The 15,260-nt window shown below is 41.1% G+C and overlaps 1 protein-coding gene across 1 annotated transcript in view; it reads right to left on the reverse strand.

Moving 5' to 3' along the window:
* Positions 1 to 1,801: 1,801 nt before the first annotated feature.
* Positions 1,802 to 15,260, reverse strand: part of LOC137632508 (acetoacetyl-CoA synthetase-like) — a 68,807-nt gene continuing 55,348 nt past the window's right edge. The window contains exons 11-12 of the mRNA XM_068364473.1: positions 10,940 to 11,142; positions 1,802 to 4,569 (exon numbers count right to left, since the gene is read on the reverse strand). Of these exons, the coding sequence (XP_068220574.1) occupies positions 4,432 to 4,569; positions 10,940 to 11,142 (341 nt within the window). The 3' untranslated portion in view covers positions 1,802 to 4,431. The remainder of the gene's footprint in view (positions 4,570 to 10,939; positions 11,143 to 15,260) is intronic.

Consider the following 15,260-nt stretch of genomic DNA (forward strand, 5'->3'; position numbering starts at 1 on the left):
CTCTACCCTCTTGATACCACAGGTCATTGGGGAATACAAAAATAAGAAATATTATTAACAAAATTCTATGAACCTTCCCTGATGTTCATAGTGCTGACTCCCACACTGCTAGAAGTGCCATGCCAGTGAAGGGATAGGATAACCTTAAGTAAAAGCAATTTAGTTCATATTTACTAGTTTGGTTTGGGTTGCTTCTTAAAAACCATCTCAAAATACTGTTTGAAATACAGGTCTCCAGACTGTTTACTAATGATATATAAAATATTAGAATGTAGATTGTTTCTAAATGATCCTTTTGATCGATTTCAAATAAATTATCAAATAAAACATGCTAGAGAGTTATTGGGTCCTTTGACTGGTCAGACAGTACTACACTGCATTCCTCTCTCTGGTAATGGTTCACTTTCCCTTTGCCTACACATACACCAAATAGTCTGGCCTATTCTTTACAGATTCTCCTCTGTCCTCATACACCTGACAACACTGAGATTACCATACATTTCTTCTTCACCCACGGGGTTAACTACTGCACTGTAATTGTTCAGTGGCACACTTTCCTCTTAGTAAAGGTAGAAGAGACTCTTTAGCTATGGTAATCAGCACTTCTAGGAGAAGGATACTCCAAAATCAAACCATTCTTCTCTAGTCTTGGGTAGTGCCATAGCCTCTGTACCATGGTCTTCCACTATCTTGGGTTAAAGTTCTCTTGCTTGAGGGTGCACACGAGCACACAATTCTACCTAATTTCTCTTCCTCTTGTTCTGTTAAAGTTTTTATAGTTTATATAGGGAATATTTATTTTAATGTTACTGTTCTTAAAATATTTTATTTTTCTTTGTTTCGTTTCCTAACTTGGCTATTTTACCTGTTGAGGCGCCCTGAGCTTTTGCCATCCTGCATTACCAATTAGGGTTGTAGCTTAGCAAGTAATAAAAATAATAATAATAACTCGCAGATACATTATTAATCTGCTAAACTCAAAGTTAATTAGACTACGGTCCTGAAGCCACTATGGGGCACAGAAATCTTCCTAATAAGCATACCAGGATTCTTTAAGATAATATTTGGAAAAAATCGACTTGGTACGCCACTAAGCTGCTGATAAGACTTTTAAAAGAAAGATTTATACAAAAATTAAGGGATGTATCTGCTCTCCTATTACCATATACTTTCAAGCCTTTCATCAGATTTTGATCTAATTCTTTATGAGCTTCTGTGACCAAACTTAGAACTAGGAGTGACATTGCATTTTTGGTTAAAGGGTGATTAGGGACCATATTCCAACAAAACAATTTACAAACTCTCCTGTACCATCCCGTTCGTAGTAATAGGTATGCAGTTACTTCTAACAATCATACCTTCTTCATTATAAGGCACATTACTACACAGTATTCTGGAAGTTTTATTCCAGCTGTGATCAGATTGTGGAATGATTTATCCTAATCAGGCAGTTGAATCGGTGGGACTCAGAAGTTCAAACTTACTTTAAATATACTTTTCTATAGATAAGGTTGACACAGTTTAGCTTTATCGTTTATATATAACTGATCTATTCTTAATATTTTTGGCTAAGAAAAAGAGTCCTAGAGTAAAAATCAAGAGTCAACCTGGAGTACGGTAGTAAACTCCCGATTTCTGAGAAAGTCTACAAGATCACTTGAATAGCTACAGAAGGTAATGCTATAAGAAAAATAGCTTTCCTCACTGGGCTATTTTCCCTGTTGGGGCCCCTGGGCTTAAAACATCTTGCTTTTCAAACTAGGGTTGTAGTTTAGCAAGTAGTAGTAGTAGTAGTAGTAGTAATAATAATAATAATAATAATAATAATTCATTAAAAGGAACGGTGGAGTCAGCCAATCTAGCTAAAAACTCCAAGACCCTACCCAGACCAAGAGACCACTGGACTGGATGGTGATGGTCTTCTCAAGGCAAAATATTGAATGACATGAAACATGTCAGAGTCGAGATTCACATCAAAAGCACGCTTGAGAGGCTCCATTAAAATGGATCTATATGACAGTATAGTCGATAGCTGGAGATTCCTCTCCTTAAAGAGGGGGACCAGAAAGTAAGCAAAGAAGTCTCGGGTTATCTGACAAACTGATCGATTCCGCAGAAAAGCCAACCACGTCTTCCACATTGATTGGCATTGTCTTGTGTATGAAGAACTTTTGCAACTCCTCGAATAAGTCAAATTGTAGGCTGAGAATTCTTTTTTAGAAAATAAGGGAGAGAATATCCAAGCATGAAGGTTCCAGGTCAGAAGAGAGGAAGCGAAGGTAATCTGCCCTCCCAGTTTCTGATACAGATGTGTGAGTGAAGAAAGAGTATTCTTGGTCTTAGATGAAGAAGCAGTGGATACCACAGGCTGTTGGCCTAAAGTGATGTTATTAGCACACCTGTCCCTCTAAAATTTTGAAGGATTTTCAAAGCCTTTGAAATTAAATTTGTCAGCATTATCAGATAAATCAATGACCACCTATTTCAATCTAGATTCAGAGCATCTCTTGCCACTGCTTGGGAGTCCATATTCAAAGCTATGTGGAGTGGCAGATGGTGATTCTCTTTCAGAGCAAACAAGTCTATTTGGAGACCCAGCACTAACTCCAGGACCTCCAGAAAAGACTTCTGCATGACTCTCTGCTTGGATAGGATGTCCACCACTACACTGAGTGAAACCGTCAGATGTAATGGCGAGAGATACAATTTCCTCTCCTGAAGTAACTTCAAAATGGAGAGGGTCTCTGCACTGAGGTGTTTAATCATGATCCCTTTTTATGAGGTAAAAGATTGCCACCTAATTGTCCATGAAGATTTTCACATATGAGTTTCATCTTGGACAAATCCTCTTCAATGTCAGAAAGGACACCATCAGTTCCAACATACATATGTGAAATACAGAGAAACGAGGGAACATTTGCGGAATTATCTCCCCAACCGGACTTGGAAGCATATGTAGGAATGATCATGAAAACTGGGGGAGGAACCAAAGGGTCCGACCTAACCAAAGCATTTGACATCACCTCAAGAACTGAAAATCGTTTTGCACCAACAGGGCAGTAGTACTTGGCAGTCCCAAAGTTCCCTCCAAGTTGCCCTTTTTTACACCAAGTTGAGGTCTGTTCTTTAACACCAGATCTACTATAGAGGCAAACAAAGAATCCTATACAATATAGTATTTAAGTCTTCTTTACAGCCAGACTCAGAAGGGTAATAGAACCATGAGTGTTCGAAATTACCACACAAAATAAGTAAATGTGATGAACTAGTGGCCAAGCTTGTAATCGAACAAAAACGCACTGTCATCCAGAGTGATCACGTGATGCAACTGAGCTGATAAATCACCCTGGTTTCCTTGTGTAGAAGTGCTAACCTAATGGGTAAGTATTGGATTGAAATACAATAAAAACATCACAATCTGGAAGGGGAGATACATTTCTTACCAAGGTAATTCGACTGAGGAAACTGAGGAATGGGAAGCTTCTAGAGTGCTACTTACCACTAAGCACTAAATTGTTTCATTACTTTGATGGAGGCGTGTATCGATAAAATGAGCTTCTGGAAAAGAAGCAATATGAACATTGGGGGAGATTCATAAAACTAAATGATATTGGTGATGGTGCAATTTATTTGTGATGCAAAATGTCATATTCAAGAAATGAAATATATTATACTTTGAGTTATGAAAACTCAAGATTGCTGAAACAAATGACACATCAAACACGGTTTAAATGTGGTATTCAGATTTCTGAGGAACAAGAATATCTTAGAAAAAATAAATTCAACCAAATTGAATAATGGGGGGAACAGCATGGATAATATGGCAGGGCTGCAATAAAAAGTGATGAGATTGGACAGGCAAAGAATTGCAGATCATAGCTTTTCTTTTTTCACTAAATATATATAAAATATAAAATATTAATATCATAAAACGAGATCCTTTACACTCATAGAAAATAGATTTTTGAATACATATTATTGGACTCTAGGATAGTATGTAATATGAATTATTTATTTCTAATAAAATGGCTTACATTGAACACCAGGTTTAAGGCCATCATATACCATTGTGTGAACATCACCAATAAAGTATTAGTTATGGTAGCACCATAAAAATGGAATGAATGCTTTAATACTAACATCAGGCAACAGATACTACTTTGAGAGGGCTTTGTCAAAAATAACTAAAACTACATACACAATAAAAAAAATATAATGAGCCAGTTCAATGAGATTCAGTTCTCAACACAATTTTTTCATACCCCATGAAGTCAACAGGTGACATTATTTAATACTGCCAAAAATTAGATTCACTATGGTTTGAACTTTTTAAAATCTTGGGGAATAGATCTACAATATAATCGAAAAAAAATATAAAAAGACCCAAAGTAGCATGCTTCAGAATGACTTACATATTGCAACAGGAAACTGTTACCATCCTTGTAGCTCTGGCAAGTTTGCATAAAGGTCAAGTGAATCAGGATTGGAAAGGGCTGAACGATTCTTGACTGTTGCTCCTTCGATCATTTGCCTAACTGCCACTTCTACTTTCTTGCCACTGACAGTGTACTGCAACAAAAAGGAAAAGAAAACTTTGAATTTTGATTGAATAACAGAATTTTGTAAAAAAATAAATAATTTCAATACTTACTTCAAAGCCATTAAGCTAATATCCTCTAAGTGTAAGTTTCTCAATGTTGAAATAGAAAACTAAAGCTCTCTCTCTCTACCCTTATATCTTTCTCCTCTTGGGGGAGCAAATCAGCATATATATATGCTGGGAACCCCCTTTCCTGTATTACAATCCTGTGAGACATCAAAGAGGTGGAGTTGTGGGGAGAGTGACTGCTCCCCGCACTCTAGTTTTGGGGTGTTTGAATGTGCGTGGATGTAGTGCGATAGAGAGTAAAAGATGTGAGATTGGAAGTATGTTTAGGAATAGAAGGATGGATATATTGGTTTTGTGTGAGACAAAGATAAAAGGGAAAGGTAAAGTGATGTTTGGTGAAATGTCTGGTATAGTGTCTGGGATTGAAAGGGGAAGAGCAAGAAAAGGAGTGGCTTTATTGCTGAGTGAATGGATGACGGGTAAAGTAGTGGAATGGAAGGAGATATCACAAATTTTAAGTAATTTGTATTTTTCCTAACAGTACTTACCTCAAACTACTTTCTTAGGAGGATCTGGGATCTCCTTCCATCCGACCAGAATTTTGTGTAGTTTACCCTATTCCCGTTCTCTATGTGGGGTAATCTCTGGCGGAGTATACGCGCCCAGAGATAACCCAGGGTAAGAGAGCATGCTTTCTCAGGTCTCGCTCCTCAGTAAGTTTTGGTGGAAAGAGGTTCTCATCTCTCTATTAAGTCCTGTAAGTCACTCGGGGCAGGATGGGTGGGCCATAACCCGAAAGTAATTCGAGGTAAGTACTGTTAGGAAAAATACAAATTACTTAAAATTTGTGATTTGTTCCAACACTGAGTACTTACCTCGAACTACTTTCTTAGGAGACTTATACCTTAGGAAGTGGGAGTGTACTGCAGGGCTCAGAGACTGGGAAGATGGAAGCAAAAAAAGGGGAAACCTAGATAGGGGGCTAGGTTCCGCTGACCCATCGAAAGAGAACACCCGAAATAGGGAAAACTACCCAAAAACCTAACTTAGTGTCTAAGTGGCTTACCTCTGTAAAAAAAGCCTTGGGGGCGTATTTCTTCAGTGACGATGAATTTTATGGTAGTTAAAAGCCTTCCGAGTCCCTTTAAGGGAAGGTAATTAAGAACTCCCTAAGCTTAACGACCATCTGCTACGTAGGGAACAAGACACCAAGGAGAGGCTAGCTGCCTCCCTATCCCATCAAGTTCAACTTGAGGCAATGGCCGGGGACATTCGGGTCCCGGACTTCTACATGGTTCTTGCTAAGACCCACCTTGCGACCGTGATGAAGGATTTGTTCAGCTTCATCAAGGCCCGGAGAGCCTGAAGAGAGTACATGTTCGCCAATGCAGCCGTGAAGCATGAACCCTGGAAACTGATCTCCTCCAACATCTGGGGCAAACATCTCTTCCCAACAGCTTTAGTGAAGGAGATCGTGGACAAGGCTGCCACTGAGAACCGGAACCTTCTCAACAAGTGGGGCATGTCCCGGAAGAGGAAGTCCTCTCAGGATGAAAGTCCGCAACCTAAGAGGAAACCCTCCAAGCCTAGACAACAGCGTCACGCCAAACATCAGTTTCCGGCTCCCGCTACTCCCCAGATAGTGGCCCAGCCACAGCAGACCTTTCAGCTGGTCCCTCAACCGGTGGTGTCCCAATCACCAGTTTTCACTCCTGCCTACGAGAGACAGTCCACTACCTTTCGTCCCAGAGGTAGAGGCTCCGGCAGAGACTCCTCTCGTCGTCCTTCCAGAGGCAAAGGAGGAAGGGGAGCAAGCGGCCAAGGTGGTAAACCCTCAGGAAACTAGAAGCAATGAAGTGCTTCCGGTGGAAGGAAGACTCCGCCACTTTCAGGATCGTTGGACCTTTGATCCTTGGGCACACAGCATCATCAAGAAGGGACTAGGGTGGAGTTGGATACAACCACCTCCAATCTTCCACCAATTCTTCCAGCCCTCAACCCCCATCCTAGAAGAATATGTCCTAGAACTCTTGAACAAGAAGGTGATCGAGAGATTAAAGTCCATCGGGTTCCAGGGAAGACTGTTTTGTGTTCCCAAGAAGGACTCAGACTAGCTCAGAGTCATTCTCGACTTGTCCCCTCTCAACAAGTTCATTGTGAACAACAAATTCAAGATGCTGACTCTTCAACATATAAGAGCCCTACTGCCTCACAAGGCTTACACGGTCTCAATAGACCTGGCGGATGCCTATTGGCATATTCCAATGAATCACCAAGCTTCCTCCTACCTAGGATTCAGGCTCCAAAGAAGAAATTACGCCTTCAGGGTCATGCCCTTCGGGCTCAACGTGGCTCCAAGAATCTTCACGAAACTAGCAGACACGATCGTCCAACAGCTACGCCTTCAAGGTGACCAGGTGATGGCTTACCTAGACAATTGGCTGGTTTGGGCGCCATCATCAGAAGAATGTTTGCGTGCCTGCAGAAAGGTGACCCAATTCCTGGAACATCTGGGTTTCAAAATCAACACCAAGAAGTCTCGCCTGTCTCCAGCGCAGAAGTTTCAATGGTTAGGAATCCATTGGAATCTTCAGTCACACCACCTTTCCATCTCTCTGAAGAAAAGGAAGGAAACAGCCGGGTCTGTCTAAAGACTTCTCAAATCCAAATGGATTTCAAGACGACAGCAGGAGCGGGTACTCGGCTCCCTACAGTTCGCCTCAGTGACAGACCCGGTGCTACGACCACAGCTAAAGGATGCTTCAGGACTCTGGAGACGAAACGCATCCATCGCTTGAAGAGATCTCAAAAGACCCCTACCAAACAGGCTTCGCTCACTCCTCAAGCCGTGGTCGGAGGCAAGGACCTTGAAAAGATCTGTCCCTCTTCAACCACCACCTCCACCGATCAACACCCACACGGATGCCTCGCTAGAGGGATGGAGGGGGGGGGTCACTCCCACCAACGACAAGTTCAAGGAACATGGTCTCCCCTGTTCAAGACGTTTCACATCAACATCTTGGAGGCCATGGCGGTTCTTCTCACTCTGAAGAAACTATCTCCTCTTCCTTCGATCCACATTCGTCTAACTCTGGACAGCTCGGTGGTAGTCAGATGTCTCAACCGTCAGGGCTCAAGATCACCCCACCTCAACCAAGTGCTTTAGCCCATTTTCTGCTGGCAGACAAGAAAAAATGGCACTTGTCTGCAGTTCACCTGCAAGAATTCCACAATGTGACGGCGGACGCTCTATCGAGGACAAGCCCCATAGAGTCGGAATGGTCCCTAAACGCAAGATCATTCTCCTTCATCTCCTGTCAAGTCCCGGAACTGCAGATCGACCTCTTCGCGACAAGCGACAACAATCAACTTCCTCAATATGTGGCCCCATACGAGGACCCCAAAGCGGAAGCAGTGGACGCCATGTCCCTGGACTGGAACAGATGGTCCAAGATTTACCTGATCCCTCCACCCAATCTTCTGCTGAAAGTCCTCTCCAAACTGAGAACCTTCCAGGGAACAGCAGCCCTAGTGGCTCCCAAGTGGCCCTGGAGCAACTGGTTTTCCCTAGTCCTGGAGCTACAACCTAAGCTGATCCCTCTTCCGGGCCCAGTTCTCTCCCAGCAGGTGCAGAAGTTGACTGTCTTCGATTCATCAAAGAAAGTCCAAGACCTTCATCTCATGATTTTCTCTCCCTAGCCATGGAGAAAAGGTTTGGAATCTCGAAGAAAAGTTTAGACTTCCTAGAGGAATACAAAACAAAGTCTACCAGAAGGCAATATGAATCATCCTGGAAGAAGTGGGTGTCCTTTGTCAAGGCAAAAAACCCTACGGAAATCTCCATAGATTTTTGTATGTCCTTCTTTATTCACCTTCATGGACAAGGCTTGGCGGCCAACACGATTTCCACTTGTAAATCGGCCTTGACAAGACCACTACTGTACGCTTTCCAAATAGATTTGTCCAACGAAATCTTTAACAAACTTCCGAAGGCATGTGCTAGACTCCGTCCTGCACCTCCACCGAGACCCATCACCTGGTCCCTGGATAAGGTGCTCCATTTTGCCTCTAGCTTGGACAACGAATCTTGCCCTCTGAAAGACTTGACTCAAAAAGTAATTTTCCTCTTTGCTCTTGCATCGGGAGCCCGAGTCAGTGAAATAGTGGCATTATCAAGAAAAGAGGGCCAGATACTGTTTGCCGACACAGGGGAACTTACCCTCTTCCCTGACCCTACGTTTCTCGCCAAAAATGAACTCCCCACCAAGAGATTTGGACCTTGGAGAATCTGCCCTCTGAAGGACGATGTCTCTCTATGCCCAGTGGAGAGTCTTAAGGTCTATCGTCGAAGAACTTCAGACTTTGGCGGAGGACAGCTTTTTAAAGGAGAAACATCGGGTAGTGACCTGTCACTTAAACAACTAAGGGTGAAAATCACCTACTTCATTCGCAGAGCGGATCCTGACAGTACACCCGCAGGTCATGATCCTAGGAAAGTCACCTCTTCTCTAAATTTTTTCCAAGGTATGGATTTCGAAAGCCTCCGATCCTTCACAGGCTGGAAATCCTCAAGAGTGTTCTTGAAACACTATGCGAAGCAGGTGCACGAAATTAAATGATTCGTGGTAGCAGCAGGTAGTGTATTGAAACCAGCTGCTTAGTGCTGCGTAGAACAGTGAGTTATTTCGGGACTCTAGCTCAATGGGTGCCTGTGTTGACCCTAGTGCGATACATAGTGATTTCAGGTGACACTTAGTGTCACAAAAGACTGTTCTTCCTCATGGTGAAGTGACATAGATTCTAACACATGTGCCACATGTTCTTGGACATGAAGTGTATTGTGACTCTTAAAGACTTTCGTTCCCCAGGAACTTATGTGTATAAAGGCAAATTCTTTCCTTTCAGATTCCACATCACCGTCTTTTAGTTTATGATCTATGTCTGTTATTCAACAATTTTATTGTAAATTATTTACCTTATTTTACTTTATTGCAATTTCTTGAATAAAATAGATATTTTATTTACCATATGCATCTTATTTTGCCTTTCCATATGAAAATAAATTGCTGTTACTGTGTTTCAATGCCCCTAATTATTCTTTATTATATTACATATAATAATTATCCTGTCTGAAATATGCTCACCAAGCAAGTGAAATATTGTTCCTACAAAAATATTTAAACTTCCGATCTGACTACGAGACCGGCACGATCCTCGCATCCAGGTGAGTCTATCTTCATCAGGGTACTTCGAGATGTTCCTATTGTCCAAACAGGACCTCCCTGCCAGGGGGGCAGGAAGCTATGTCATTGTTTATGCCAATGGTAGTGACATATAACGGAGATGTCACAGTCTCTAAGGTCACCAGACCAAAGGAATATTGTTTGAAGTAGAAGGCACTTTGAAATGGGGAAAACCACGATACACTAATTCTCTGGTACACTTCCATCAGGACGTCATGGCTTGAGCCCAAAAAACGGATTTTGAGCGAAGCGAAAAATCTATTTTTGGGTGAGATGGCCATGACATCCTGATGGACCCGCCCTACTGGTTCTAGTTTGGCCTGTCAGGCCCCTCCCTTTCATATTGTTTCATGGAGGCTGGCAGAAACGCTGAATATGGAATGAAGAGGACGGACGTGACGTCAGTCAAGATGGCGGACAGCTATGGCTGCCGTTTGTTTACGTCGCGAGGTACCGTAACAGTAACATAGGAGGATAACTTTGCAACGGCTCCTCAGTTATCTTGCCACCTTTCCCCCTCGAAGCGTAAAAGCTATGTGGGGTGCAGATAGCCATGTGGCGTATCAAGCATACGTCCCCTGTTGATATACGATATCCTAAAGGGAAACCTTTAGGGTACTCGTGCCAGAAGTTAGAATTCTGTGAAACCTTTGGTTTAATTCTCTGGGAATATCCACCGTAGTCATATATACCCTCAGGAAGCTACTGAAGGAACCTTCCATCAGGACGTCATGGCCATCTCGCCCAAAAATAGATTTTTTGCTTCGCTCAAAATCCGTTTTATAGAGTCAGCTCTACCCACTTCATCCAGACTCAGCCTAATGAAGCGAGAAGATACCCAACACCCTCTCGTATCATGTAGCAGTCGAGCTCAATTGTACTTATATTGACAAATTTACTTTAAGTAAAATTATAGAATTTTTTTATGTATTTGGCTTCCAACTACTGGTGACAAACATAGCACAGTTACGGCAAACATAGCACAGTTATGGGCAAAATCGAGCATAATTTTCTTCCAAGTGTCATACACACAGTTAAATATTGCCAACACATTTGAATATAATCGACAAAATTTACCGATACTTACTGGAATCTCGGCTATAGGTAATATTACAGATGGGACATGACGAGCTGAAAGTTGTGACCTTATAGCTACCACAATGCGTCTTGTAAAGTCTTGATTAAAGGATGCTTCTGGATCGAGTTTCAAGAATAACACTACACGTTCCTCTCCAGCGGCATTTCTCTGTCCAACGCATACACTATCACTGACTTCCTTGAACTGTTCCACTGAAAGTATAGAGTTAAAATCAAATTATACATATATACCCAGGCACTTCCCCCAATTTTGGGGGGTAGCCGACACCAACAATGAAACAAAACAAAAAAGGGGACCTCTACTCTCTACGTTCCTTCAGCCTAACCAGCCTAATCAAATTATAATTATGGTAAATGCTATGAACCTGAGTGCAACACAATTATTGTTACTGTTTATAATGTATATCAATTTACAGAATAATTTAAAGGATGAAATAAATTCATCTCAGGATTATCAACCTGCGGGCCTTAAATCAATGCTACTTTTTATAGTGTTTGAAACAATTTTATTAACAAAAATAAAATATAAATAATTCCACTAAAATAAAGATTATCCTGTTTAGCCTGAAAAGGTGAAATTGTGAATATCTAAATAGAAATTGTTAAGTGATAACTAAATTATTTATTAATTTTTTTTTTTTTTTTTTTTGAGAAATAAAAGAGACCATTTTTCTGTGTTTGAATTTACTCAAGCTTGCTTGTAATGAATGCAATGTACAAAAAATTGTTAAAACTATTTTTTTTTAGAGAACAACTGATTCTTATCATCATCATTATTATTATTATTATTATTATTATTATTATTATTATTATTATTATCCTTATTATTGTTGTTGTTATTGTTGTTAGGTATGATACAACCCTAGTTGAAAAAGCAGAATGCTATAAGCCCAAGGGATCCAACAGGATAAATACCTTGGTGAGGAAAGGAAATAAACTATAAGATAAGTACAGTAATGAACAATTAAAATAAAATATTTTCAGAACAGGAACAACATTAAAACAGATCTTTTATATATAAACTATAAAAAGAGACTTCTGTCAGCCTGTTCAAAATGAACATTTGCTGCAAGTTTGAACTTTTGAAGTTCCGACATTGGAACATGAAAAGATGGAAAACTTTATAGCCTATGATCTGTACATTCTCTATTTGCAAAATCTAAAAGTGTCCAAATGAAAAATAGCTACCTTTGAAAGTGATTTCTATTCACTGATTAAAATAATACAAATAAAGAAAATAAAAAGGCTAAGGAAATTTTTAATGCACAACTTTTAGTAAATAAGGGATTTTGACGAAGGAAAAATCTATTTATGGGTGAGAGACCTGTGCCCCTCCGTGAAATGCTCCTTTAGCATCATTTCTAAGGTATATAACTGCCATGTATTACCAGAGAAAAAAGTTGTATAGGAATGCCAGGGATGAACCCAGCTCGCTCACCTAAATAGGTGTCGGTATAAGTAACTGGGGCGTGAAAAACCACAACCAGAGGTCTTGTGCCATTTAGATATCTCCTCTTCAAATATCCCCGTTACAACGAGGTACCGTTCTACAACCGTTATTGAATGCTACTACCACCATCTCCACCCACGTCAACTACGTCACTCCTCATAGCACCCAAGCTTGAGCCCATTCTGGGAGGGAAGTAGAGGGTGGGTTCACTGGGCAGCACAGGTCTCTCGCCCAGAAATAGATTTTTCCTTCGTCAAAATCCCTTTTCTGGGCTCCACCTGTGTCACTCCGTGAAATAGTACAAGAGAAATGGTCCCAAAGCTTGGAACTAACACCTGAGAGGAAAGTAAATTAAAGTCAAAATATCAAAAAACATGATTTAATACAAATAGTAAATAAAAATACCAAGTATTCCAATGAGTTGATTAATTCCTTAATATAAAGGATAGATGGGTAAGTCAAGTAATTGCAGCAATAATTCCAAACTATGGCAGTAAAAGTGAAAGTGCAATATAAATCAATAAACTGTAAGAATAAATAATTATTTACAATCCTGAAGATAATTACAAACATATCAACTCGTGGGAGATTAAGACTATTTACAGACATGAAAATATAAGAGTGCACCATAAGGATGCAACCCAGGTGAAAAACAAAACAAAACTAAAGTAGGGACAAAAAGTAAGGCAGGTAGGAGGAAAAAAGAAGGGTAGAACAAGAGTAAATGGTTATGGATCAAGACTTTCAGGAGGAACCACATTCCCTGCTGCCACTGTTGCAAATTTTAGGGCTTCCAAAGGTTTTAAATAGTGGCGTCTAAAAACTGCTGGGGACTTCCAGCCTGTACATTTAGTATGGTCATCGAAATTCATATGGTGAAAGTAATTAATAGATGTAGCTACAGCTCGTATATCGTGAACATGTGGGAATGATGCAGGGTTAGCCTGTTTAATGAAATACAGAATCTGTTGTCTGATTCCTTTCAGGGTAATGGTTCCTCCATTCTCTCGAATAAATAAGGGCCCTGCGGACTTATTGGAAGTTCTATTCAAATAGGCTTTCAGAGTAGTTACTGGACACAGGGATGGGTCCTGTGGAAGTGGAACAATCTTCCAGGGGGACCATCTGTTCTGAGGGTCTTCATTTTTTGCTAAGAACCTTTTGTCTGGAGAAATTAATATTTCTCCTGACGAGAGAAATTCAATATGACCTGGATCTCTGGACAAAGCTGAAAGTTCTGATATCCTGGCGCCAGATGCTAGGCTCATTAAGAACAAGGTTTTCCTTAGGAGTGTCAGAAGCCAATTTAAGCACATCATTGAGAAACCAGGAAACTGAGCTAGGACGAGTTGATGGTTTCAATCTGGCACAGGCTCTCAGGATGGACAAGAAGTATGTATCCGTAAGGTCAATATTAAAACCAATTTGGAAAATCTTCTTCAAAGCTGATTCAATTGTGGTAATAGTACTAGTCGCTAGGCCTGATTCAAAAAGAGTTCTAAAGAAGGAGACTGTCAGATTCATAGTCATGACATCAGCTTTTGAGTCCTTTAAAAACTTTGCCAGTTTTTTGACAGTTGAATCGTACGGTCGAAGGGTGGAGTCCCTTTTATCTGATTCTAAAAATAGGGTATTTTGAGGATCAATATCTGCGTCTCTTTGTGCTGCAAATTTCATAAAGTCCATAAAGTTAGGGCACTCTGAATTCTTGAAGAAGCTAACACACTGCGAATTTGTACTACTTGTGTTAGTATTGGATTTGGGATCTGTTGAGGGCGGAGACCCAATTCCATCAGAAGGGGGAACCAGTTGCTCTTGGGCCAGTTGTGGCTACTAGAGCCACTTGGCCTCTGAAAGTTCTGAGTTTGTCTAGGACCTTCATTAACAGATTTATTGGTGGGAATAGGTAAATTTTCTCCCAAGTGTTCCAGTCCAATGACATTGCGTCTGTGGCGAAGGCCCGAGGATCCAGGTTGGGGGCTACATAGCACTTTAGTTTGTGGTTGGACTCTGTTGCAAACAGGTCCACTTGGAGACCCGGAACCTGAGATAGAACCCACTTGAATGACTTCTGGTCCAACGACCACTCCGATTCTAGCGGAGTTGTTCTCGAAAGTGCGTCTGCCACTACATTCCGTATTCCCGCTAGATGAACCGCTGACAGATGCCAATGGTTCACTGCTGCCATGGAGAATATTGCTGTCATCACATGGTTTATGTGACCTGACTTGGAACCTCCTCTGTTTATACAGTGGACTATAACTTCGCTGTCTAGAACTAACCTGATATGTTGCTTCTTAGCTGGAGCAAGCTTCTTTAGGGTCAAGAGCACTGCCATGGCTTCTAAGACATTGATGTGAAATTGGCAAAGTGTTATTGACCATAGTCCCTGGGCCTTTTTGTACTGGGAGTACCCTCCCCAGCCGGTTAAAGAGGCGTCTGTGTGAACGACCAGTTTTGGAGGTGGAAATTTTAACGGAACAGATTTTGCTAGGTTTTTGGCTTTCGTCCATGGCTGAAGTCTATTCCTCAGAATAGGCAAGATTCGAGCTATCTTGTCTCGACATTTGTTGTTCGCTTTGGAACGCCATACTCGATTTATATCCTTCAGGCTGGCCTTCAGAACTATGTCTGTTACTGAAGCGAACTGGAGGGCACCTAGGATTCTCTCCTGATTTCTCCTGGACGTCAATTTGCCCTTGAGAAAACTCTTTGTATTCTTCGCTATTTCTTTCCTCTTGGCTACCGGGAGACACAGGGTGTGTTTGCGCAGATCCCATTGTAGCCTTAGCCATTGAAACTTCGTCTCCGGGACCAGCCGTGATTTCGCGAAGTTGATCTGAAAACCTAAATATTGGAG

The sequence above is a fragment of the Palaemon carinicauda genome, chromosome 41 (genome assembly GCF_036898095.1).
Source record: "Palaemon carinicauda isolate YSFRI2023 chromosome 41, ASM3689809v2, whole genome shotgun sequence".
In the NCBI taxonomy this organism is placed as follows: domain Eukaryota; kingdom Metazoa; phylum Arthropoda; class Malacostraca; order Decapoda; family Palaemonidae; genus Palaemon; species Palaemon carinicauda.